The 24,289-nt window shown below is 43.2% G+C and overlaps 1 protein-coding gene across 1 annotated transcript in view; it reads right to left on the bottom strand.

Moving 5' to 3' along the window:
* Positions 1 to 19,433: 19,433 nt before the first annotated feature.
* LOC309553047 (uncharacterized protein) overlaps positions 19,434 to 24,289 on the bottom strand; it is a gene marked incomplete at both ends in the record, with an annotated part of 178,394 nt that continues 173,538 nt past the window's right edge. Inside the window, 1 exon segment of the mRNA XM_082253946.1 lies at positions 19,434 to 21,176. Within this exon segment, the coding sequence (XP_082110072.1) occupies positions 19,434 to 21,176 (1,743 nt within the window).

Genomic DNA, 24,289 nt, shown 5'->3' with positions numbered 1-24,289 from the left:
TTTTTGAGGAAAACAATATTTTTTCAACTTTATGGTTTGTGTTTTATTTGTATTTTATACAATTTTTTTTATAAACATGGATTTTAAAATATGTAATTAAATATTTACATACTGTACCTTAAAGAGGTTGTAAACTCTTTTTTTATTTTCTTTTTTCTTACTTACCCTGCAAGAGAAACACATAATGAGCTAGTATGCGATGCATACTAGCTCATTATGAAATACTTACCTTAGAACGAGCCCCCGCCGTGCCGTCCGCTTAGCTGGATGACGGGCGACATGTCTAGTCGCCCGTCTTCCGGGATCGCGGCATCCGGCCATCTGATTGGCCGGAGCCGCGGTGACGTCACTCCCACGCACGCGCGCGGGAGCCGACAGTCACGGCACGGAGTTCTGAAGGAACGGCACGAGCGGCCGTTCCTTCAGTGCGCCTGCGCCAGTGACGTCACTGGATGCTTCTAAGGTAAATATCTCCTAAACGGTACATGTTTAGGAGATATTTACAGTACCTATAGGTAAGCCTTATTATAGGCTTACCTATAGGTACAAGTTGTAGAGGAGGGTTTACTTCCTCTTTAAGCCCCAGATGACATTATGAGTTTTCCCCACTAGAGGTCTCTAGTTAAGATTGTGGCTTTGGTTGTATTTGGGTTACCTAGTTGCATAAACCAATGGTTTATGGTTATGGTTATTGCAAAGATTTATTAATATTTTCTATATGCATGATTTTTTGCCCTGTTTTTTTGGTTTAGAATAAATGTCAGGAATGAGGTTACAGCAGGTGGTGATATTGAGTCAATTCTCCAACAGCCTCATTGTTCTCTGTCCGGTGAAGATTGTAATTTTATTTCCTGCTAATCAGACCAAAGCTGGATGAGTCAGAGGAAGGACGCCCCCCCCTCTACCTGTCTCTGTTCCACCTCCTCCTTGTCTCTGTATGGGGGAACAATTAGAGAAAGAATGGGGTGCTTCAGCCTAGCGCTTTATGTGTGCCACATCCCTAATGTTTAGACAAAAAATGGGGTTCCCCTTGTGGGACTTTATAGGCACATAAAATATATACTATGTATGAAATTATATGAAAAGGGTATTTGAAAAAATATAAATTTTATTATGAACACAAATAATGATTAAAAGCAGTACAGGCAAAGGAGAGACAGATAGATCAACCGTAGTAGTCTGAACTGAAACCCAACATGTTTCGAAGCCAAAGGGAAGATTTTGCTTCTTCTTCAGGGGAAGGGTTCAAACGGTACTCTAATGAATAAGAGAATATAGATAATACAAAAACCATGAATTTTTGAAGGTTTTTTAAGAAGGAAAACATTCCAACATGACTCTTTTGAGTTTTACATAGTAATTATGATAACAATAACGAGTACTTACAGGGTTGGAAAATAACTGTGCTCAGGTAGCCTGCACGGTTAAAAACATCTGGTGGGTGCGAGTGTCCTTGCGGTCAAAATGCAATAAGTAAGATGGTAAGTGGATATTCTAGTCAGTAAACCAACAGCTGTTGACGTCAGGTGTGCAGCCCCCAATCAATGGACGTCTGAAGTCCTTAATTAGGAGAGGCCAGGGACAGCCTTTAAGCATAGGTGAGTGGCAAGGATGTAGGTAGCACCGGTCTGAAAGATGAACAGATCAGAGCTAAGTACATTGATATATGTAGCGAAATGAGCAAAAAAAAAAAAAAAAAAGGGGGAAAGAAATTCATATGCTAATAAGTGTCGGCATATAAAGTAGCTGCATATCTATGAATGATATAGTAAATATATAAGGAGCATAATAAAAATATATACCAAAAAGGTAGCCCAATATAAAGTGGGCAATAAAATCGCAATAGAATATGACTAGAACAGCAGAGCCGATCAGGAAAAAATATGGGGGTTTTTTTTTTGAAAGGACTAAGTAAAATATATAGAGTCAGTACCTGAATGTAGATGATGGTAAGGCAAACAGCGTCCTCTCAGCACCACAGCCAGCAAACAAATGCGCTGGCTGCGTACTGCGAGAGGCGCACTATAAAAGTGCTAGTTAATAAGTGCAAGACGTAGAACAGCTGGCCTCAAAGGAAGGGCTTCCCGGAACGCCGGTGCCGAGCCCGCCCACAAACGGCGTGCGTCACCCGTGACGCAACGTGGGCGGGATCGGCATCTGCGCTCCACCGACACGGGGGTCAGAGCCGGAAGTGCAGATGCACTAAGGCTGACGATTGGTCCGGGCTGAACCGCAAGGGGCACAGAGGATGGAAAATAGGACCAAGCTACCGCGATAGCGCGGTATATGTCTCCCCGTGTCGGGACGCACATTGGAGGAGGGGCAACACCCGGAGTCAACATAAATTGCTGGAAAGAATCTACAAACCAAATTAATTGGGAAAAATTGCAAAAAAGAATGCATAATTATATCGATTAGGCATGATTAGAGGTTGTGGCTCTTAAATGTAAATATCAGCAAGGACACGACCCACAGATGTAGACAGGTTGCAGACACTGGAATATAAAATGACAGGGTCAACATACAGGGAAGAGGAACATACATGCAATTTATGTCAATGACAATACAGCAAACATCGAAGCATGTACATATAGTTATGCATAACAATATCAAAAGAAATTAATTTTGTTATATAATTTTTATAAAAAGAAAATTTGCATGTTGACATAATATCGTACAATACAAAACATACTTGAGGCCAGAGCAGTAGAGTATATAGGTATATGGATACTGGGACTAGTATGATGTTATGAGAGAGCCCTGAAGTGTGATTAGGGGTGGATGGCCGTCTGGTTAAGGCAGAGGGAATTAAATCTCCATTCCTCCAGAGTTAAAACCCTCAAGGAAGGGCTTGAATGATAAAGATCCATTAAGTCCTGGGGGCTCAGTGGCCCTGAGACAATATATCCATTTTAGTTCAAGTTGGAGGAGGGACTTATTCCAGTCCCCTCCTCTAGGGGCTGGATGGACTCGGTCGAGAATCAAAAACTTAACCTTAGGCATTTTGCCGGCATGTACAGTAGCCACGTGTCTACCTAAAGGTAGCTCAGGGTCTGCTTTCCTCATGCTTAAAAGATGGCGGTATGCGCGTTGCCAGAACTCCTGCTTGGTCTTACCAATGTAAAAGCACTGGCAAGAACAGAGCAGGAGATAAACCACGCCTATCGTGCGGCAATTGGCAAAATGCTTAGGTCGATGAACATCTCCATTCGGCAATATGGGGGATTTTTGTGTAAACATATAGCCACAGTATTTACAACTGCCGCACATGTATGTCCCTCTATATTTGCAACAAGTGGACGTGACAGTATCGCGGAACTCGCTACGGACTATTTTGTCTCTTAAAGCTGGGGCCCTTTTATAAGTAAAGTTAGGTGTATCTGACACATATTGGCCCAATATAGGATCCGAGGCCAGTAGGTGCCAGTGTTTGGAGACAATACGTCTAATTTTTTGATGTTGCTGATTATAGGATGTTATAATCCTTATGATATCTTCCTTATTAGAACCCACTGATGTTTTTGGGGCTAGTAGTATGTCTCTGTCACTATTAAGGGCACGTTGGTAAGCTTGTTTAAGCGATTTCTTAGAGTAACCCCTACGTAATAGACGTTTTTGGAGGGCGTCAGCAGCCGCTTGGAATAGTTTGAGGTCTGAACAATTTCGTCTTAACCTCAAGTACTGACTGGTGGGAATTGATCTAAGTAGAGGGGTAGGATGGAAGCTTGATCCGTGCAATATTGTGTTTCCCGCGGTGGGTTTGCGGTAAAGGTTACTCTGTAGGGTTTCATTTTCACTACGCATAATCTCGACATCGAGGAAGGTGATCCGATCGGGGTCCATGTTCATTGTGAATGAGAGGTTAAAGTCGTTCTTGTTCAAATGAACTAAGAAGGCTTGGAGGGATTCCGTGGGGCCGTCCCAGACGAGGAACACGTCGTCGATGTACCTGGTCCAAAAAAGGATGTGACCAGTGTACATCGACAACGCGTCACCATCCAAGAGAAAGTGTTCCCACTCCCCCAGGTACAGGTTGGCATATGATGGGGCACAACAAGTGCCCATCGCTACCCCCTGCACCTGGAGGTAGTGGGAACCATTAAATGTAAACACATTATGTGTTAGGATATACAACAATAAATCTAGTATAAACTCGCCATAGGCGTCCACTGTGTCCTGACCAGATATAATATGCTTTACAGCTGCAATACCCCTAGAGTGGGGGATTGAGCTGTAAAGAGCCTCCACATCGATGGTGACTAAAATCGCGGTGGGGGGTATCCAGAGGTCCTTAATTTTATTAATAAAGTGAATAGTGTCCTTAGTAAAGGAAGGTAGCTTATGGACAAGGGGTTGAAGATATGCATCAACTAATTTACTTGCGTTGTCTGTAATAGATCCGCATCCCGAAATAATCGGTCTGCCGGGAGGGTCTGTGGTACTTTTGTGTACCTTTGGGAGGCCGTAAAATGTGGGGGTGACAGGAAATTTAGTGCGGACAAAATTCCAGGTGTCTTTAGAAAAAACATTATTGAGGTAGGCGGTGTCTATCAACTGATAAAATTCCAAGTTATACTTGGTAACTATATCAGGTGTGATACGCCTGTACCAATTGATGTTATTTAAGATGTTGGTGCACATTTTGATGTATTGAGAATTGTCCATTATCACAATATTCCCTCCTTTATCAGCCTGCTTGATAGTAATAGATTTATTAGTTGCCAATTTGTTAATTGCCTCTCTTTGGGCTTGAGAGATGTTAGGTTGGGATAGCGGACGTGTATTGAGTTTTTCAACTTCCTTTGACACTATTTTTAAGAAGGCGTTCATATTCGCATTCTGAATGGGAGGGTAGGCGTCAGATTTTTTGCGAAAATCAGTGCCTACTGTCTTTTGTTCTCTGGGTTCAGGCGGGATACCAGCGAGTAAAGAGGGGAGGTCCACACGATCTATAAGGTCCTCGTTTTCTTCGAGGAGAGTAATTAAAGTGTCTAAGATGGGGTCCTGTTCATGTGGTTTTTGTTTGCCTTTGTGGTAAATATATTTAAAATTTAATTTACGGGCAAATAGATGGAGATCCTTGACAAAATCAAATTTGTTGATGTTATTCGTGGGGCAAAAATTGAGGCCTTTTTGTAATATGGATAGTTCAGATTCAGATAATTTGTAACTGGACAGATTAATGATAGAGAAGTCCACATTATCTTGTGCCAAATTAGTGGGGGAAAGGGGGGTTACAGTGGGGGAGGTTAAGTGAGGGGAAGAGGTGATGGGAGTGCAAGTGTGAGTTGTGAAGCTCGTTGGTGAACCACATCTAAAAAAGTTTGGTCGTCTAAGTGAGTGATAGAGGAGTGATGTGTAGGTAAATTAGATAAATTGATAGGGGGTGGTGTTTGTTGTGAGGGAGGGATATTGGACAGTGAAGGTATTGATGATGTAGGAAAAAGGGATAGACCCTCCTTATGTTGGGGTTGGGTGTTAGACTTTTTAGATATTGGGTCTGGGCCGAAAGCATGGGGACGTTTAGTACGTTCCATTGGTGTCTTGTGATTCTTCACAAAGGGTGGTAACTTAGTATTCGGTTTAGGTGCTGGGGCATTGGAGTCCCTGTTAAGTGGTCGAGTATAGTGTTGGTTATTTGTCCAATGAAAAGCCTTCCCTTGTATATAGGTGTTTTTGTCTTTGTTAAGAATTTTTTGTTTCTTCACAAGGGTATTTTTATTGAAGGTGTCTAGTTGTTGTTTTAATTTGGCTTCCCGATGGGAAAAAGTAATGTGGCTTTTATATCTTTTTAGTCTTTCACATGTAGAAGCTATGTGTTTATCCAGCTCTGTGGTTCTTAAAGAATATTCCTCAATGAGGAGGTTCATAAGAGCCACAGAGCATTGTTGTAAGGCCTGTTCCCATTTGATTTTGAAACCAGGAGTTGGATCCTCCAGTATCGGAAAAACTTGGGCTCTTAGGCCAAACGGGCTGACATTTTCTTTTATGTGTTCCTGGAAAGATCTTATGTTCCAAAAGAACATCGATTTTTTCTCTAACATTTTGGACAACTGAAAAAACATAGATGACAATTCTGTCTCTATAAATTCGTTGTCCTCGAAGTCTTGTTGATATTGTTGCATGAGATTGTTCCAACTATCCCCGATGAAACCTGACAAAATGGTATCCTGTGTCATTGTGAAAATCAAAACAGGAAATCAGATAATCAAATAAATAAACAAATATTTAGTTTTTTAGAGAATGAACTCTGGGATAAACTACAAAAGCAAAACCTAAAAATAAGCGGTAGGCTAAAGAAAGCGACGGGGGCGGTATCTACTACCAAAAATGAATGAATGGGGTGCTTCAGCCTAGCGCTTTATGTGTGCCACATCCCTAATGTTTAGACAAAAAATGGGGTTCCCCTTGTGGGACTTTATAGGCACATAAAATATATACTATGTATGAAATTATATGAAAAGGGTATTTGAAAAAATATAAATTTTATTATGAACACAAATAATGATTAAAAGCAGTACAGGCAAAGGAGAGACAGATAGATCAACCGTAGTAGTCTGAACTGAAACCCAACATGTTTCGAAGCCAAAGGGAAGATTTTGCTTCTTCTTCAGGGGAAGGGTTCAAACGGTACTCTAATGAATAAGAGAATATAGATAATACAAAAACCATGAATTTTTGAAGGTTTTTTAAGAAGGAAAACATTCCAACATGACTCTTTTGAGTTTTACATAGTAATTATGATAACAATAACGAGTACTTACAGGGTTGGAAAATAACTGTGCTCAGGTAGCCTGCACGGTTAAAAACATCTGGTGGGTGCGAGTGTCCTTGCGGTCAAAATGCAATAAGTAAGATGGTAAGTGGATATTCTAGTCAGTAAACCAACAGCTGTTGACGTCAGGTGTGCAGCCCCCAATCAATGGACGTCTGAAGTCCTTAATTAGGAGAGGCCAGGGACAGCCTTTAAGCATAGGTGAGTGGCAAGGATGTAGGTAGCGCCGGTCTGAAAGATGAACAGATCAGAGCTAAGTACATTGATATATGTAGCGAAATGAGCAAAAAAAAAAAAAAAAAGGGGGAAAGAAATTCATATGCTAATAAGTGTCGGCATATAAAGTAGCTGCATATCTATGAATGATATAGTAAATATATAAGGAGCATAATAAAAATATATACCAAAAAGGTAGCCCAATATAAAGTGGGCAATAAAATCGCAATAGAATATGACTAGAACAGCAGAGCCGATCAGGAAAAAATATGGGGTTTTTTTTTTTTTTTTTTGAAAGGACTAAGTAAAATATATAGAGTCAGTACCTGAATGTAGATGATGGTAAGGCAAACAGCGTCCTCTCAGCACCACAGCCAGCAAACAAATGCGCTGGCTGCGTACTGCGAGAGGCGCACTATAAAAGTGCTAGTTAATTAGTGCAAGACGTAGAACAGCTGGCCTCAAAGGAAGGGCTTCCCGGAACGCCGGTGCCGAGCCCGCCCACAAACGGCGTGCGTCACCCGTGACGCAACGTGGGCGGGATCGGCATCTGCGCTCCACCGACACGGGGGTCAGAGCCGGAAGTGCAGATGCACTAAGGCTGCCGATTGGTCCGGGCTGAACCGCAAGGGGCACAGAGGATGGAAAATAGGACCAAGCTACCGCGATAGCGCGGTATATGTCTCCCCGTGTCGGGACGCACATTGGAGGAGGGGCAACACCCGGAGTCAACATAAATTGCTGGAAAGAATCTACAAACCAAATTAATTGGGAAAAATTGCAAAAAAGAATGCATAATTATATCGATTAGGCATGATTAGAGGTTGTGGCTCTTAAATGTAAATATCAGCAAGGACACGACCCACAGATGTAGACAGGTTGCAGACACTGGAATATAAAATGACAGGGTCAACATACAGGGAAGAGGAACATACATGCAATTTATGTCAATGACAATACAGCAAACATCGAAGCATGTACATATAGTTATGCATAACAATATCAAAAGAAATTAATTTTGTTATATAATTTTTATAAAAAGAAAATTTGCATGTTGACATAATATCGTACAATACAAAACATACTTGAGGCCAGAGCAGTAGAGTATATAGGTATATGGATACTGGGACTAGTATGATGTTATGAGAGAGCCCTGAAGTGTGATTAGGGGTGGATGGCCGTCTGGTTAAGGCAGAGGGAATTAAATCTCCATTCCTCCAGAGTTAAAACCCTCAAGGAAGGGCTTGAATGATAAAGATCCATTAAGTCCTGGGGGCTCAGTGGCCCTGAGACAATATATCCATTTTAGTTCAAGTTGGAGGAGGGACTTATTCCAGTCCCCTCCTCTAGGGGCTGGATGGACTCGGTCGAGAATCAAAAACTTAACCTTAGGCATTTTGCCGGCATGTACAGTAGCCACGTGTCTACCTAAAGGTAGCTCAGGGTCTGCTTTCCTCATGCTTAAAAGATGGCGGTATGCGCGTTGCCAGAACTCCTGCTTGGTCTTACCAATGTAAAAGCACTGGCAAGAACAGAGCAGGAGATAAACCACGCCTATCGTGCGGCAATTGGCAAAATGCTTAGGTCGATGAACATCTCCATTCGGCAATATGGGGGGTTACTCTAAGAAATCGCTTAAACAAGCTTACCAACGTGCCCTTAATAGTGACAGAGACATACTACTAGCCCCAAAAACATCAGTGGGTTCTAATAAGGAAGATATCATAAGGATTATAACATCCTATAATCAGCAACATCAAAAAATTAGACGTATTGTCTCCAAACACTGGCACCTACTGGCCTCGGATCCTATATTGGGCCAATATGTGTCAGATACACCTAACTTTACTTATAAAAGGGCCCCAGCTTTAAGAGACAAAATAGTCCGTAGCGAGTTCCGCGATACTGTCACGTCCACTTGTTGCAAATATAGAGGGACATACATGTGCGGCAGTTGTAAATACTGTGGCTATATGTTTACACAAAAATCCCCCATATTGCCGAATGGAGATGTTCATCGACCTAAGCATTTTGCCAATTGCCGCACGATAGGCGTGGTTTATCTCCTGCTCTGTTCTTGCCAGTGCTTTTACATTGGTAAGACCAAGCAGGAGTTCTGGCAACGCGCATACCGCCATCTTTTAAGCATGAGGAAAGCAGACCCTGAGCTACCTTTAGGTAGACACGTGGCTACTGTACATGCCGGCAAAATGCCTAAGGTTAAGTTTTTGATTCTCGACCGAGTCCATCCAGCCCCTAGAGGAGGGGACTGGAATAAGTCCCTCCTCCAACTTGAACTAAAATGGATATATTGTCTCAGGGCCACTGAGCCCCCAGGACTTAATGGATCTTTATCATTCAAGCCCTTCCTTGAGGGTTTTAACTCTGGAGGAATGGAGATTTAATTCCCTCTGCCTTAACCAGACGGCCATCCACCCCTAATCACACTTCAGGGCTCTCTCATAACATCATACTAGTCCCAGTATCCATATACCTATATACTCTACTGCTCTGGCCTCAAGTATGTTTTGTATTGTACGATATTATGTCAACATGCAAATTTTCTTTTTATAAAAATTATATAACAAAATTAATTTCTTTTGATATTGTTATGCATAACTATATGTACATGCTTCGATGTTTGCTGTATTGTCATTGACATAAATTGCATGTATGTTCCTCTTCCCTGTATGTTGACCCTGTCATTTTATATTCCAGTGTCTGCAACCTGTCTACATCTGTGGGTCGTGTCCTTGCTGATATTTACATTTAAGAGCCACAACCTCTAATCATGCCTAATCGATATAATTATGCATTCTTTTTTGCAATTTTTCCCAATTAATTTGGTTTGTAGATTCTTTCCAGCAATTTATGTTGACTCCGGGTGTTGCCCCTCCTCCAATGTGCGTCCCGACACGGGGAGACATATACCGCGCTATCGCGGTAGCTTGGTCCTATTTTCCATCCTCTGTGCCCCTTGCGGTTCAGCCCGGACCAATCGGCAGCCTTAGTGCATCTGCACTTCCGGCTCTGACCCCCGTGTCGGTGGAGCGCAGATGCCGATCCCGCCCACGTTGCGTCACGGGTGACGCACGCCGTTTGTGGGCGGGCTCGGCACCGGCGTTCCGGGAAGCCCTTCCTTTGAGGCCAGCTGTTCTACGTCTTGCACTAATTAACTAGCACTTTTATAGTGCGCCTCTCGCAGTACGCAGCCAGCGCATTTGTTTGCTGGCTGTGGTGCTGAGAGGACGCTGTTTGCCTTACCATCATCTACATTCAGGTACTGACTCTATATATTTTACTTAGTCCTTTCAAAAAAAAAAACCCCCATATTTTTTCCTGATCGGCTCTGCTGTTCTAGTCATATTCTATTGCGATTTTATTGCCCACTTTATATTGGGCTACCTTTTTGGTATATATTTTTATTATGCTCCTTATATATTTACTATATCATTCATAGATATGCAGCTACTTTATATGCCGACACTTATTAGCATATGAATTTCTTTCCCCCTTTTTTTTTTTTTTTTTGCTCATTTCGCTACATATATCAATGTACTTAGCTCTGATCTGTTCATCTTTCAGACCGGCGCTACCTACATCCTTGCCACTCACCTATGCTTAAAGGCTGTCCCTGGCCTCTCCTAATTAAGGACTTCAGACGTCCATTGATTGGGGGCTGCACACCTGACGTCAACAGCTGTTGGTTTACTGACTAGAATATCCACTTACCATCTTACTTATTGCATTTTGACCGCAAGGACACTCGCACCCACCAGATGTTTTTAACCGTGCAGGCTACCTGAGCACAGTTATTTTCCAACCCTGTAAGTACTCGTTATTGTTATCATAATTACTATGTAAAACTCAAAAGAGTCATGTTGGAATGTTTTCCTTCTTAAAAAACCTTCAAAAATTCATGGTTTTTGTATTATCTATATTCTCTTATTCATTAGAGTACCGTTTGAACCCTTCCCCTGAAGAAGAAGCAAAATCTTCCCTTTGGCTTCGAAACATGTTGGGTTTCAGTTCAGACTACTACGGTTGATCTATCTGTCTCTCCTTTGCCTGTACTGCTTTTAATCATTATTTGTGTTCATAATAAAATTTATATTTTTTCAAATACCCTTTTCATATAATTTCATACATAGTATATATTTTATGTGCCTATAAAGTCCCACAAGGGGAACCCCATTTTTTGTCTAACAATTAGAGAAAGACAGTCCACAAGTGATCAGCTAGTGCTGGGCTGTTTTATTGGAAAGCTCAGAATTCTCTGTAACACGGTGTCATGGAAGAGCTCTATATTAAATGTTTATCTTTGAAATTAAAATTCATACAAGTAATAAGAAAAGTGAAATAAAAGAACAGTTTAAATATTTGTAAATATTCCAAAAAATGAATAAAACCAACCAAAAGTCATTATAGATTATCACTCAGCATTTTGTATTCGGGTAAAATGAAAATATACAACACAACAAGAAATTCCCCGGCTGTGACTTACATTACACCTGTACTGAGGGGAATATGGAGCGGCATTGCTGGATGTCTTCTAAAAATGCTATTCTCCTGGCTGTCTGTGGACTCAGTATTTGGGGACACTGACCTGGAACAGTAAGAGGACGCCATAAGAGAACGTCTTATGACGAAACGCGTACAGCGCCGTCGCATCACTTCTGGTTCCGGTACTCGAGTGGAACGCAGTGCGTTCCAAGCATCTCCATGTCACTTGCATTTTACTTCAACACTGTGAGTACCCACTTATATGTATGTTTATGAATAAAGGCTTATACAGAATCACACTATGAGCCCTTTTTTTTGCCCTACATGACCTACCTGCCCTAAACCCTGTCCCATTGAGACTGGCTGACGCTTTCTTGTGGATTACCGGAGCATATACCCCATTTGAGTACGGACCCCCACAGGACCCTGGCTATCTTTTAAAGAACCCCTGTGTACTCCGGAGCCCCGTGGAGGACCCCTGGTATATCCATACCATCAGAGGGAACCAGGATCCACCTGAATGATCGCTATCCTCCTCTATATACCCGCTCTATACCCCCTGTGTGGGGTGGGTATCTCTGGTGAGTTGGCTACTTACCCTAGGGGGTCACTGAGCACCTCACCTTGTTACCCACCAAGGAGTTACCTCCGGTATTTGATTCCGTCACCTATATTTATTTATGGACTAAATTCGCCACTCAGTCACTTTGATTGTTTACCTTGATTATATGCACTGGCCACATGGACTTTTCTGCTAGTTGATATTCACTTTGTTTTATTAAGATTATTTATGTGTACTGATCACTTTATTGCATTCCTTGGCTGATATATTCGCCACTCAGTCACTTTGATTGTTTACTTTGGTTATATACACTGGCCACTTGGACTTTTCTGCCAGTTGATATTCACTTTGTTTTATGGGATTATTTATGTGCACTGATCACTTTATTGCATTCTCTAGCTGTTACATTTTCACCTGATTTAATTACGTTTGTGCACACTGCCACTTTATTGATCATCTATCAATTTTTTTGCACCTTATCATACTTGATAGTTTTTGAGTGTACTGGGTCACTTTATATATTTAATAAATTATATATATATGATTTCCTGTCACTTTTATTCAGTTTAGCTTCTTATAGCTATTAATTTATTGCACATTTGCTGCACCCCACTTTTTAGTATATATTTATTTATTATATATTTATTCACTGTTCACACATTGTGTATTTATTTCTGTCATATATCTACATCTGACTGTTTTGTATTTATATACTGTGGCCCACATATCATCTATACCTTAACGTATCAAGCAGCGCCATTCCCCTACCTTTACCTTTACCTTTACTGACCTGGAACAATCATGCAGATCAGGAAATCAGAGTTAATTTAGAACTCCGAGTCTGAATACAGGTTGGATCCAACCATGACTCACCACAGACAAATACCTTTATCCTACAGGCCTTAGAGTACATCTTGACCCACAACATCTTTTCTTTTGATGGCTCCCATTTCCTCCAGGTACAGGGCGTTGCGATGGGGACCTGCTGTGCCCCATTGTACGCCAACCAGTACCTGGGGGAATGGGAGCGTTCATTTTTGTCAGATGAACACCTGTCCCACCTTATATGCCATATACTGTCCTGGCATCGTTACATAGATGATGTACTGATGGTATGGACGGGTACCAAAGAAACACTTCTTGACTGTATCAAACACATGAATATTAACGCATACAATTTAAACTTTACCATGACTTATGATACACACCATATTCATTTCCCGGATGTTACAATCGAGAAGGACAACGAGGGCCACATCTCAACCACCCTTTTTCGCAAACCTACGGCAGCTAACACCATATTGCATGCCTCATGTTCTCATCCTACTCCTCTATTTAGGTCGTTACCTTATGGCCAATACCTTCGTCTTCGCAGAAATTGTTCCAATGAGTCCTCCTTTAGGACTGAAGCTGACGGCCTTAGAAGCAGACTTTTTCAACACGGTTACTCCCATTCATGCCTTAAAAAAGCATACCGCAGAGCCATCTTACCAACCAGACAAGACCTCATTTTTAAAACCAAAAAGGACTCTGATTCTAAGACACTAACCTCCAACCAAACACGTATCATCACCAAATATACCAAACAAAACAAACAGATACACAAAATCATCAATAAATATTGGCATCTCCTCACGGTGGATCCCAACCTGAACCCCTTCATTGCAGATAGACCACAGATCACCTACCGTAGGGTGCGATCTCTTAAAGATCACTTAGTCACTAGTGAATTTGTAGGCAAATACAGATGTGAAAAGTGCTATTGGTGCATTAGTGTATAGGTGATGAATCACAATCTATAAATATGCAAATACAGTGATATATAATAAATAAATAAATATTGGCATTCATTAGGCTAAAAAGTCCTTAAAGTGCTCTGTGCAAACTGTGCAATTCTAATCTCCAGCAGTCTTGGATTTGATGGTAACCTCCACCACAAAACACCTCCACCCAGTGGTCAGATAATATACTCCTTACCAGAATGCGATGACCTCATGATCCCCCTGATTACCTCAGCGCGGCTGACGAAACGTGCGTCGGGAGCGTGAGACCGTAGAGTTCCGGTGAGGTGAGGCGTGGAGCGCGAGCGGCGTCTCATCCACCAGACCAGCTGTATACTTTGTACTACAGGCGCATTAACACCGCTATGATGTAAGTGCAATTTATCTTTTAATAAATCCAGTATCAAATGGTATTATACTATTGGAGTTTCCTTTATCTTTCTTTGCACCCTAAATGTCCGGAGATCCGGAACCTTGCCAAAGCATTTGGGCAAAGTCCTTTGAGGTGATAACAGCGATGTGGATAACCTTGAGCCAGTGTGGAGTGATATGCCGTGTTTGACCCCCTGTAATTTAGGGGTCATCGCATTCTGGTAAGGAGTATATTATCTGACCACTGGGTGGAGGTGTTTTGTGGTGGAGGTTACCATCAAATCCAAGACTGCTGGAGATTAGAATTGCACAGTTTGCACAGAGCACTTTAAGGACTTTTTAGCCTAATGAATGCCAATATTTATTTATTTATTATATATCACTGTATTTGCATATTTATAGATTGTGATTCATCACCTATACACTAATGCACCAATAGCACTTTTTATTGCTGAGCGCAATTTTCACTTTTGTTATCAATTTTCACGTTCTGATTGCAGCTCGCAGTGTGGAAGCAATTCCCGGAAGTTATTTATAAATTCATAATTTAATACACAAATATATTTAGAAGTCCCTGGTGTCAAATATATCCTTTGCGCAGGTCTTCTTGGTTAGCACCAAATTTTTTTCGTCAAATACAGATGTGACCCGTGTAAAAGACCTGGTACCTACAGATGCGGGGGATGCAATTTATATCCGTATATGAATCCTAACAACAACATCATGCTACCAAATGGGAAACCATACAGACCCACACACTATGCCAACTGTAGGACTATAGGGGTTGTCTATCTCCTCCTCTGCTCCTGTAGGTGCTTCTACGTCGGCAAGACTAAACATGAGTTCATTAAAAGAACTCAGCGCCATATTTCCAACATGCGGACGTGTAATCCGGACCTCCCCCTTGGGAGACATGTCCGTGACACCCATGACGGAATTTTTCCATATATTCATTTCACAATTTTGGACAGAGTGCACCCCAGTAGCAGAGGAGGGGATTGTGATTAGACCCTTCTCCAAAGGGAATCCAAATGGATTGATTACTTACAGGCCACTATACCTCCAGGCCTTAACGACAACATTAGTTTTAAACCATTCCTTGAGGGCTTCTCCTCAGGAAGCTGGGAACCATAAAATCCCTCAAACAATATCTATATCGTGGATCCCTTTCTAACGGTACCTACTATATGACACCTATGGTCTTGTTGGCATTTGTTGGGATCTACTTTTCTCAACTTTTCATGAGTAAGAGATCTTTCTCTGTTTTTTGGCTCTTTGGGCTTTTGATACCTAGTCAGAATACTGTATATGGATTTTAGCTTACCATACCTACAAACCCTAACCCTTTTGATTTACCCCATTGAACATGTTAATGAAATAAGTAATCATATCAGCGTCCCTAGTTCTTCCCACAGACATAAGCAGGACACCGACGGGATCCTTATTTAATGTTATCAGCCCATTATGCTTCCCCTTGAACACGTTCACACACAGATCACCAGAAAAAGATCAGTGGACTGGACCTTAAAATTTGGTAAATTTTATGTCTCCTCTCTCAAATAGAGATTCCCACGCTCCTCTTTTTTCCATCTTTTCCTTATGCTTCCTCTGGGTTTTGTTTATTGTCAGACATGCAATATGATCTGTTCATTCAACAATGTTTTATATTCATATATGACATTATCATCAGTTATGTGTGTTCTTTTTAGTGTATTTACTACCTACCTTGATTGTTACTGTAACTGATACCCGAGCTTTGTATATTGTCAGACATGCAATATGCCCTGTTCATTCAATGATGTTCTTATATTCATATACGACATTGTCGTTAGATATGTATGCCGTTTTTTTACTGCATTTACTACCTACCTTGATTGTTACTGTAACCGATATCTGTAAACATTGCATTTGCTGTCTGCAATAATGGCCTTGCTCTTTGCTCTTCCATGTTTTCCCCCTCTTTCCCCCCGACACACACAGGGGACAAAAAAAAAAACAATTCCCAACTTGTCCCCTGCCTTTTCCTGCTGATGGTTGAGCTCCACCTGGTGGATCGCTCTCTCCTCGCAGGACCAGCTATGTTGGCGTGCCTGGAGCGCAGGCCTCCGTCCGACTTCCTTATTGGGCGGGGCCATGCATTCCAGGCACGGGGGACCCTATTGGCTCCTTTCACTCGCGTACCCGATTGGCTTTTTCGGTGCATGCGTGGGCGACTTCTTAACTGGCGCGGGCGAGACTGCCGACTCTCGCCAAGCCGGGGGAAGAGTGCGTTACCTCTTCCGTCAGCAGGTACTCCTCTTGATGCTCCCTTTATTCACTTTGTCTTTTTTTGTACCACACTAAGTTCTTTGTGAACAGTTCTTAAGGCCGCTCCTGTAGACGTCATTTGACGAAACCGGTAGGGCGGAGTCTTCGACGTCAATACGTAATTTCCGGCATTCGGAGCCAGAGCCGTGGAACGCGGAAGCTTCCCGGCACACACCACCACTGATCGCGGACAGCCTGCATCTTCCCCGTGAGTTACTACATTTTTTCTGCTCTTGTTTTGTGATACGGCACCAGGGGGTTCTCTACTCTGTATTTCTTTTTTGAGGCACCACGCGGCACATCAGGAATCCAGAGGAGGAAATAACCCCTAAATGGTATCCATCCAGCAAAAAAACCTCACCAGGTTGTATACAGGGTGCGACACCTAGCGGTCACGCAGGTATCTGCAGCCCAAAGTCCTTTTGCTCACAATCCTTTGCAATTGAATGTTTCATTTTCACATTTCTGCTCACTGCAGCACAGAACTTTTGAGGTTTCTTTATTGTGCACAATCACTTTATGATTGGTTCTCTAGATTGGACACACATCACACATGGTATGTCTAATGAAAAATAAAAAACCACTGCCCTATTTCAGTTTTGTGTCTTTTGTTTTGCACTAGCACTAATGCACTTTATTATCGCACCTTTTAAAGGCACAGGGTATGTGTGTTTCTTCACTATAAATAGTCTCTGAAAACTAGGAGTCACATGTGCACTTTAAAAATTATATCTATTTATTTAATATCAAGCACTTTCAACATTTTTTAAGTTATTTATTCACCAAGTGTATTTTTAATACGGTAGCGCCGTTCACAACCCCACTAGCACATATTTATATGCTTTTGCCCTGCATGTTTTTCCAGTGATGTATCTTAGCCGCATGTATTGTCCATTGTTTTTTAATTTATGTATGTTACTTTCACTCTTTGTGTTTTCAATAAATGTATATATTTTTATATTTGTGCATATACAGTACAGTGCATATACTTTTTTGATGGTCATTTGCCCTTAAAGTCCCGCCCCCAGGGGAATCTTCTCTTTCCTAGACTATATGAGGGATGTTGGCAATTATCCATCTAGACACCACTGCCTGAGCATAATCTATACAAAATGAATGGGTGCAAATTGCCCTGCAAAGAATTGCATGTGATTTAAACAGGGATGCAGTACAATTCCTGTCAAAGTTGCATGCTGGGTTTCCCACACCGCTCCTGTGTGTACCCAGGCCTATCATAGTGATTTCAGCCTGGGTTCACACAGGAGCAGTGCGGGAAACCTTATGCAATTCAGACAGAAATTGCACCACATTCCTGTTCAAAGTCCATGGGATTCTTTTTAGTGCGATTTGCGGCCGTTCATTTTGTATGGACACAAATTGCACCATAAAGTATTGGTTTCGGTATTACTAGTGAAAATAATCCATGCATCCCCACGCCTTGCTATAATTATACAGTTATTCCAGCCAATCGCAGTGATCTGAGAGGGAGTGATGAAGATGTTTTATATAAATATATTTATCATTGAAAACCTGGCAGGTTTTATATAGGTGGTTTTATATATCCCTTTAAAACAATCAATTTGTATAAAATAATTGCAATCATCATAGTAGAAATAAAAACTGAAAACAATCGCATTAGAACTCAGTGCAAGAAATAAGTGTATATCCATTTAAGTATGAAGCCATATGAATGAATATTCATTAGTGAATCCCAAACAATTTTTTAAGTCAAAGCAATAATCACAAACCAGGCGCTCCTGGGATGCCTGTAGGGTGGAGGGATAGACGTAAGCCTGTGAGGCTCCCCAGCAGTTGTTCTGCTGTTAGCCAACTAATGGCTCAGTAAAGAGATTTGCACCCAGGGCAGCCATAGGAAAAAATCCAGTCCAGAAGTCACAGCAATAATCACAAATCTGGCGCTCCTGGGGTGCCTTTAGGGTGGAGGGATAGAAGTAAGCCTGTGAGGCTCCCCAGTGGTTTTTCTGCTGCTAGCCAACAAGCATAGGAAGAGTGCTGATATGGACAAAAGTACATGAGGAAGGCAGCGCATGAACCACACCGGGATGCAATGGATAAGGAAGTCAGGTGAACATCCAGTATAGAAAGGGTTAACAGTTTATTGGTATTGATAACCGAAAAACAAAGTACATAAAATGCTTACATCCCCCTGGGCTGGAGTGGACAAGGGCACCTGGCAGCAAGCAACACGAGTGCAAGGAGGTCGGTCTCCCAGGACTGCTGAGCAGTGTGTGCACAAAGCCGGAAACCAGCCGGCACGAGGATGAAAGGACTCCGCTGTAGTTCCGTAGCGGTGACATCAGCCAGACAGGCGCCACTTGCGGGGAAATACCAGGAACCAGAGTGGAACACAAGCTATATGGTTGCCATGACTACATGTTTCGCGCTGTGCGCTTTATCAAGTCATCTGATGACTAGATAAAGCGCACAGCGCGAAACATGTAGTCATGGCAACCATATAGCTTGTGTTCCACTCTGGTTCCTGGTATTTCCCCGTAAGTGGCGCCTGTCTGGCTGATGTCACCGCTACGGAACTACAGCGGAGTCCTTTCATCCTCGCGCCGGCTGGTTTCCGGCTTTGTGCACACACTGCTCAGCAGTCCTGGGAGACTGACCTCCTCACACTCGTGTTGCTTGCTGCCAGGTGCCCTTGTCCACTCCAGCCCAGGGGGATGTAAGCATTTTATGTACTTTGTTTTTCGGTTATCAATACCAATAAACTGTTAACCCTTTCTATACTGGATGTTCACCTGACTTCCTTATCCATTGCATCCCGGTGTGGTTCATGCGCTGCCTTCCTTATGTACTTTTGTCCAAACAATTCTTTATCCAAGTAATGTGATGTGACAAAATCTCTCCACTCCAGTGCTAACCTCATTGTATTCCACCTACCGAGTGCTCAGGCTTCCTTCTCACCCCCCCCACACATCTTTATATAACCTCTCCCTACACATAACCCAGCATGGAGGGGCTCAGTGAAGGTGGTGGTGAAGGTGTGGAGGTGTCGGATCAGGTCACACAGATCATAAAAGGAGATCCACCCAGCCTCATAATCCAGATCTATCCTGACTCTGTTACTGGGGATATTGGTGGGTAAGAGGATCACTTTACTGTCATGTCTCACCCCATACTGATTACCGTTCCTGTACAAACCCCAGGACTTCTTATTATTTCCAATCAGTGACTGTTCTCCTATCCTGTCTATACTGGGGTAACACATCCCGACTCCCCACCAATCTGATCCCCCGACATCCACTTCCCAGTAATGTCTCCCTGAGGAGAAACTCTGACTGCTTATCACCTGAGGACAGAACTGAAATCTCTCTGGTGTTTCTGGACGATTCTGGTTTCTATCTGACCTGGATAAAGTTTTCCTGTCATCTGATATATGTAGATAATTATTAGCTGTGTTTACATCCAGTAATATGTCTGCAGCTTCCTGTATATAGAAGTATACATTTCCCTCAGTTATTATATCAGATAAACCTGTGTGTAATGTGTGTGATATCCCAGCCACATCCAGACCCCCTTCATCATGGAGGAGTTTCTCATGTCTCTCTCTGTCCTCATTACCTCCATCCTCAGTATCACACAAGTCACCTGTGTCTGATTCCTCATTATCTCCATCCTCAGTATCACACAAGTCACCTGTGTCTGATTCCTGTAAGACAGTCAGTGGATCCGTCATGTTACACAGCTCCTCAATGTGACACATCTTCCTGGACAGCTCCTCCTTCTTTATTTCCAGATCCCGGATGGAGATGGAGACCTGCTCTGCCCGCCCGGCGATCTCCCTCAGGACTCTCTTCTCCAGGTCTTCCAGACGTCTCCTGAGATCTCTAAACAGGGCAGTGACCTTCTCGATGTCACCAGCTGCTTTTTCTTCTACTTTCCTCCTGTGTTCCTGCAGACTCTGGACTCTTTCCTCCGTCTCCTCTCTCTTTGTCAGAAGTTTCTGTAGAACATTCCTCAGGGTCTCCTTCTTCTTCTCAGAAGCCTCATCCAGCGACTCCATCTCATGTCCTTTATGTCCTCCAATCACACAAAACATACAGGCACAGGTATCATCCTCAGTGCAGTAATAGTGAAGGATCTTCTTATGGACGGAGCATTTCCTGCTCTCCATGGACAAAGTGGGGTCAGTTAAGATGTGTTCTGGGGACTTTTTGTGGACTCTCAGGTGTTTATCACACAGAGAAACCTCACAGTGTAAACAGGATCTAACAGCAGGTACAGAATAGTCCACACAGTAAGTACAGAAGACCCCGGACTCCTCCTGATCAGGCTGAGCAGACAGGAAATTCTCCACTATGTTACGCAGTGTTATGTTCTTGTGCAGTGCAGGCCGATCCAGAAACTTCTGTCTGCATTCAGGACAGGAATATCCTCCAGACCCCTCCTGTGTATCCAGCACACGATCAATACAGACCCGGCAGAAGTTGTGTCCACATCTCAGGTTTACAGGATCTGTATAAATGTTCAGACAGACGGAACATTCCAGCTCTGCTCTCAGATCAGCAGACGCCATTGCTCCCAGCAGAAGAGAGAAGTGACAATTAAAGTCTCTGATGCCTAGAAATAATGCAGTTGGGTGTTTAATATTTACCTTGGCAGGGCTGTGGTTGAGCTGTGAGCTTTTAATCTTTTGATAAGAATAGTTATATTGGGAAACACAGATAAGGAAACGGATATAATATAGAACAAAGTGCCCCTCCGGGTGATATGGAGGAGAAGAGTAATGTCGAGGAAAGATTTTCACACCAGGCACACCTGTTTGCACATTACAACACATAGTAAATAAATCAGACCTATATATATATATATATATATATATATACACACACACACACAGTATCTCACAAAAGTGAGTACACCCCTCACATTTCTTTAAATATTTTATTATATCTTTTGTGACAACACTGAAGAAATTACACTTTGCTACAATGTAAAGTAGTGAGTGTACAGCTTGTATAACAGTGTAAATTTGCTGTCCCCTCAAAATAACTCAAAACACAGCCATTAATGTCTAAACCGCTGGCAACAAAACTGAGTACACCCCTAAGTGGAAATGTCCAAATTGGACCCAAAGTGTCAATATTTTGTGTGGTCACCATTATTTTCCAGCACTGCCTTAACCCTTTTGGGCATGCAGTTCACCAAAGCTTCACAGGTTGCCACTGGAGTTCTCTTCCACTCCCTTATGACGACATCATGGAGCTGGTGGATGTTAGAGACCTTGCGCCCCTCCTCCTTCTGTTTGAGGATGGCCCACAGATGGTCAATAGGGTTTAGGTCTGGAGACATACTTGGCCAGTCTATCACCTTTACCCTCAGCTTCTTTAGCAAGACAGTGGTCATCTTTGAGGTATGGTTGGGGTCATTATCATGTTGGAATTAAGCCCTGTGGCCCAGTCTCCGAAGCGAGGGGATCATGCTCTGCTTCAGTATGTCACAGTAGATGTTGGCACTCATTGTTCCCTCAATAAACTGTAGATCCCTAGTGCCAGAACATGACACTCCCACCACCTTGCTCGACTATAAGCAAGACACACTTGTCTTTGTACTCCTCACCTGGTTGCCGCCACACACGCTTGACACCATCTGAACCAAATAAGTTTATCTTGCTCTCATCAGACCAGACCACAGGACATGTTTTCAGTAATCCATGTTCTTAGTCTGCTTGTCTTCAGCAAACTGTTTTCGGGCTTTCTTCTGCATCATCTTTAGAAGAGGCTTCCTTCTGGGACAACAGCCATGCAGACCAATTTGATGCAGTGCGCAGTGTATGGTCTGAGCACTGACAGGATGATCCCCCACCCCTTCAACCTCTGCAACATTGCTGGCAGCACTCATACATCTATTTCCCAAAGACAACCTCTGGATATGATGCTGAGCACATGCACTCAACTTCTTTGGTCGACCATGGTGAAGCCTGTTCTGAGTGGATAGGAAAAAGAGACACCGGAGAAGCCCCAAAGGGATACTCCAGAAAGGCAGTTGTAAAGGAGAACCAACAATGGTGTAGGATACAAAACACTTGTCTTTATTGAAAAAATGTAGTTACAAAAAAAATTAAACTAGATATAACCTCCCAGACACCTCATATAAAAACCACACTGACAACATTGTCACAGTGAGCACATACAAAAGGGCCCCATGCACTCCAACTGAGGTAGCACTGGTGCACTGCCTCAAAACCTTCTAATGTTGATGGATGAATGAGGATAGGATCTTGTTTTCCATGTCAGGGATAATCCCTATAACTATGGAGCCTAGTCCTTCAAAAATGTCAGTCTATGAACAAACAAACAAAACAGTCTAAAAATCTTGTGTTGTAGGGTCAAGGTTGTGAAAATGGCCCTTAGCCAGTCCTTGATGTACAAAACTGTAGCAGAAAGTGTAACGGAACAGGGCACCCCTGTACTGGGTACCTCCATTGACAGATGCTCCTAGTGCTTCCAGAGGGGTTCCAAGCACTCCACCAGACATCGTAACCACTTCAGACTCCACAAACCGCCGCAGCTTGGTTAGGGTCTTGCAGTCTCCTACCCACCCTGTACCCCAAACAAATTGTCGGGAAAACAGTGTTACTCACCCAGCCAACCTTTGCCTCTCTCGCCGAACATACCAGCTACTGGGGATAAGTGTGGACTGGCCCTCCTCCTGGGAGTCCTTTCAGCCGCTGAAGAGAAGACAGGGTGGTGGAGATCACTTCGTCAGGCTGTTGGGGATCTGGGCCAACTGTCCAGCATCCCTGGGGTGTACAGATGAAGACTGTAGCTTTTTCGGGTTCTGGGCAGAGGTTGGTAGCACTCTGCCCTGTTGCCAGCTCTTCTGCTGGGTTCGGGTTGGTGAATACTACCCCCAGAACCTGGTTGGGGGTCTGCTGTAGAGAGGAGGGATCACCTACCTCCTCCTCCTGGTATTCCTGCGGGGCAGGTTGGGGATTTGGACTGGTCGTCCAGCATCCCTGTAGGTCTGGCGCAGAGACCGCGGTCCCATCTGTACCATTGGGGTCAGGGCTGTTGTCTCCCTGTGGTTGGGGAGAAGGATTAGTTGTCTCCTCTCCCTGTAAGGTACACTGCTGCTTGGAAGGAAGGACAACACCTTCGGCTCCCTGTAACTCCTGCTGTAGCTGGGTATCTGGGCCAGCTGCCCAGCCTCCCTGTAGGGCCGGTAGAGAGACCTCAGTCCCATCTCCACCTGCCATCGGTGGGTCTTCCAAGTACCACCAGTCTGTACTGTCTCTCCAACTCAAGGGTTGTGGGTCTGGATCTGCCACTCAGGACTCCGGCTCTGCTTGCAGGGTAGATTGGGGTGGAATGGAGCAGAGCAGGCGTTGGTAGTCCTGCTCCAGTTCCCACTCCATTCTGACCAGATGAATCAAGTCTAACACCAGGTCATCCACTCTGGGGAGATCCAGTAGGGCTTCCCTGGTGTCCTGGATTTCCCAGCGCCGAAACTCTGCTGGACATCCAAAGTCCCTCTCTTCAAAGGCCTCCCACAGCAAGCCCGGCCCACTATAGTCCTCGCCTTCCGGCATATTGTCGTCAGCCATCCAGTGGTCGTGCCGGGTGGCGTACCACTTTAGTGCCCGGTAAGCTTCATCCAGCCACAACTTCTTCCAAATCAGGTTCCACAGCTCCGTCACCCACTCATCCAGGGGTTGCTGTCCTAGGGCAACGTATACCTGGATATGTAAAGAAATCAGGTGCGCTGCCCTAGTGCATATGTGCAACATACAAAATGATGCAA

Source organism: Pelophylax lessonae (genome assembly GCF_965119305.1).
Source record: "Pelophylax lessonae genome assembly, chromosome: 4".
Classification (NCBI taxonomy): Eukaryota; Metazoa; Chordata; class Amphibia; order Anura; family Ranidae; genus Pelophylax; species Pelophylax lessonae.
Note: the sequence above shows the minus strand (reverse complement) of the source record. Positions and strands in the feature narration are given on the sequence as shown.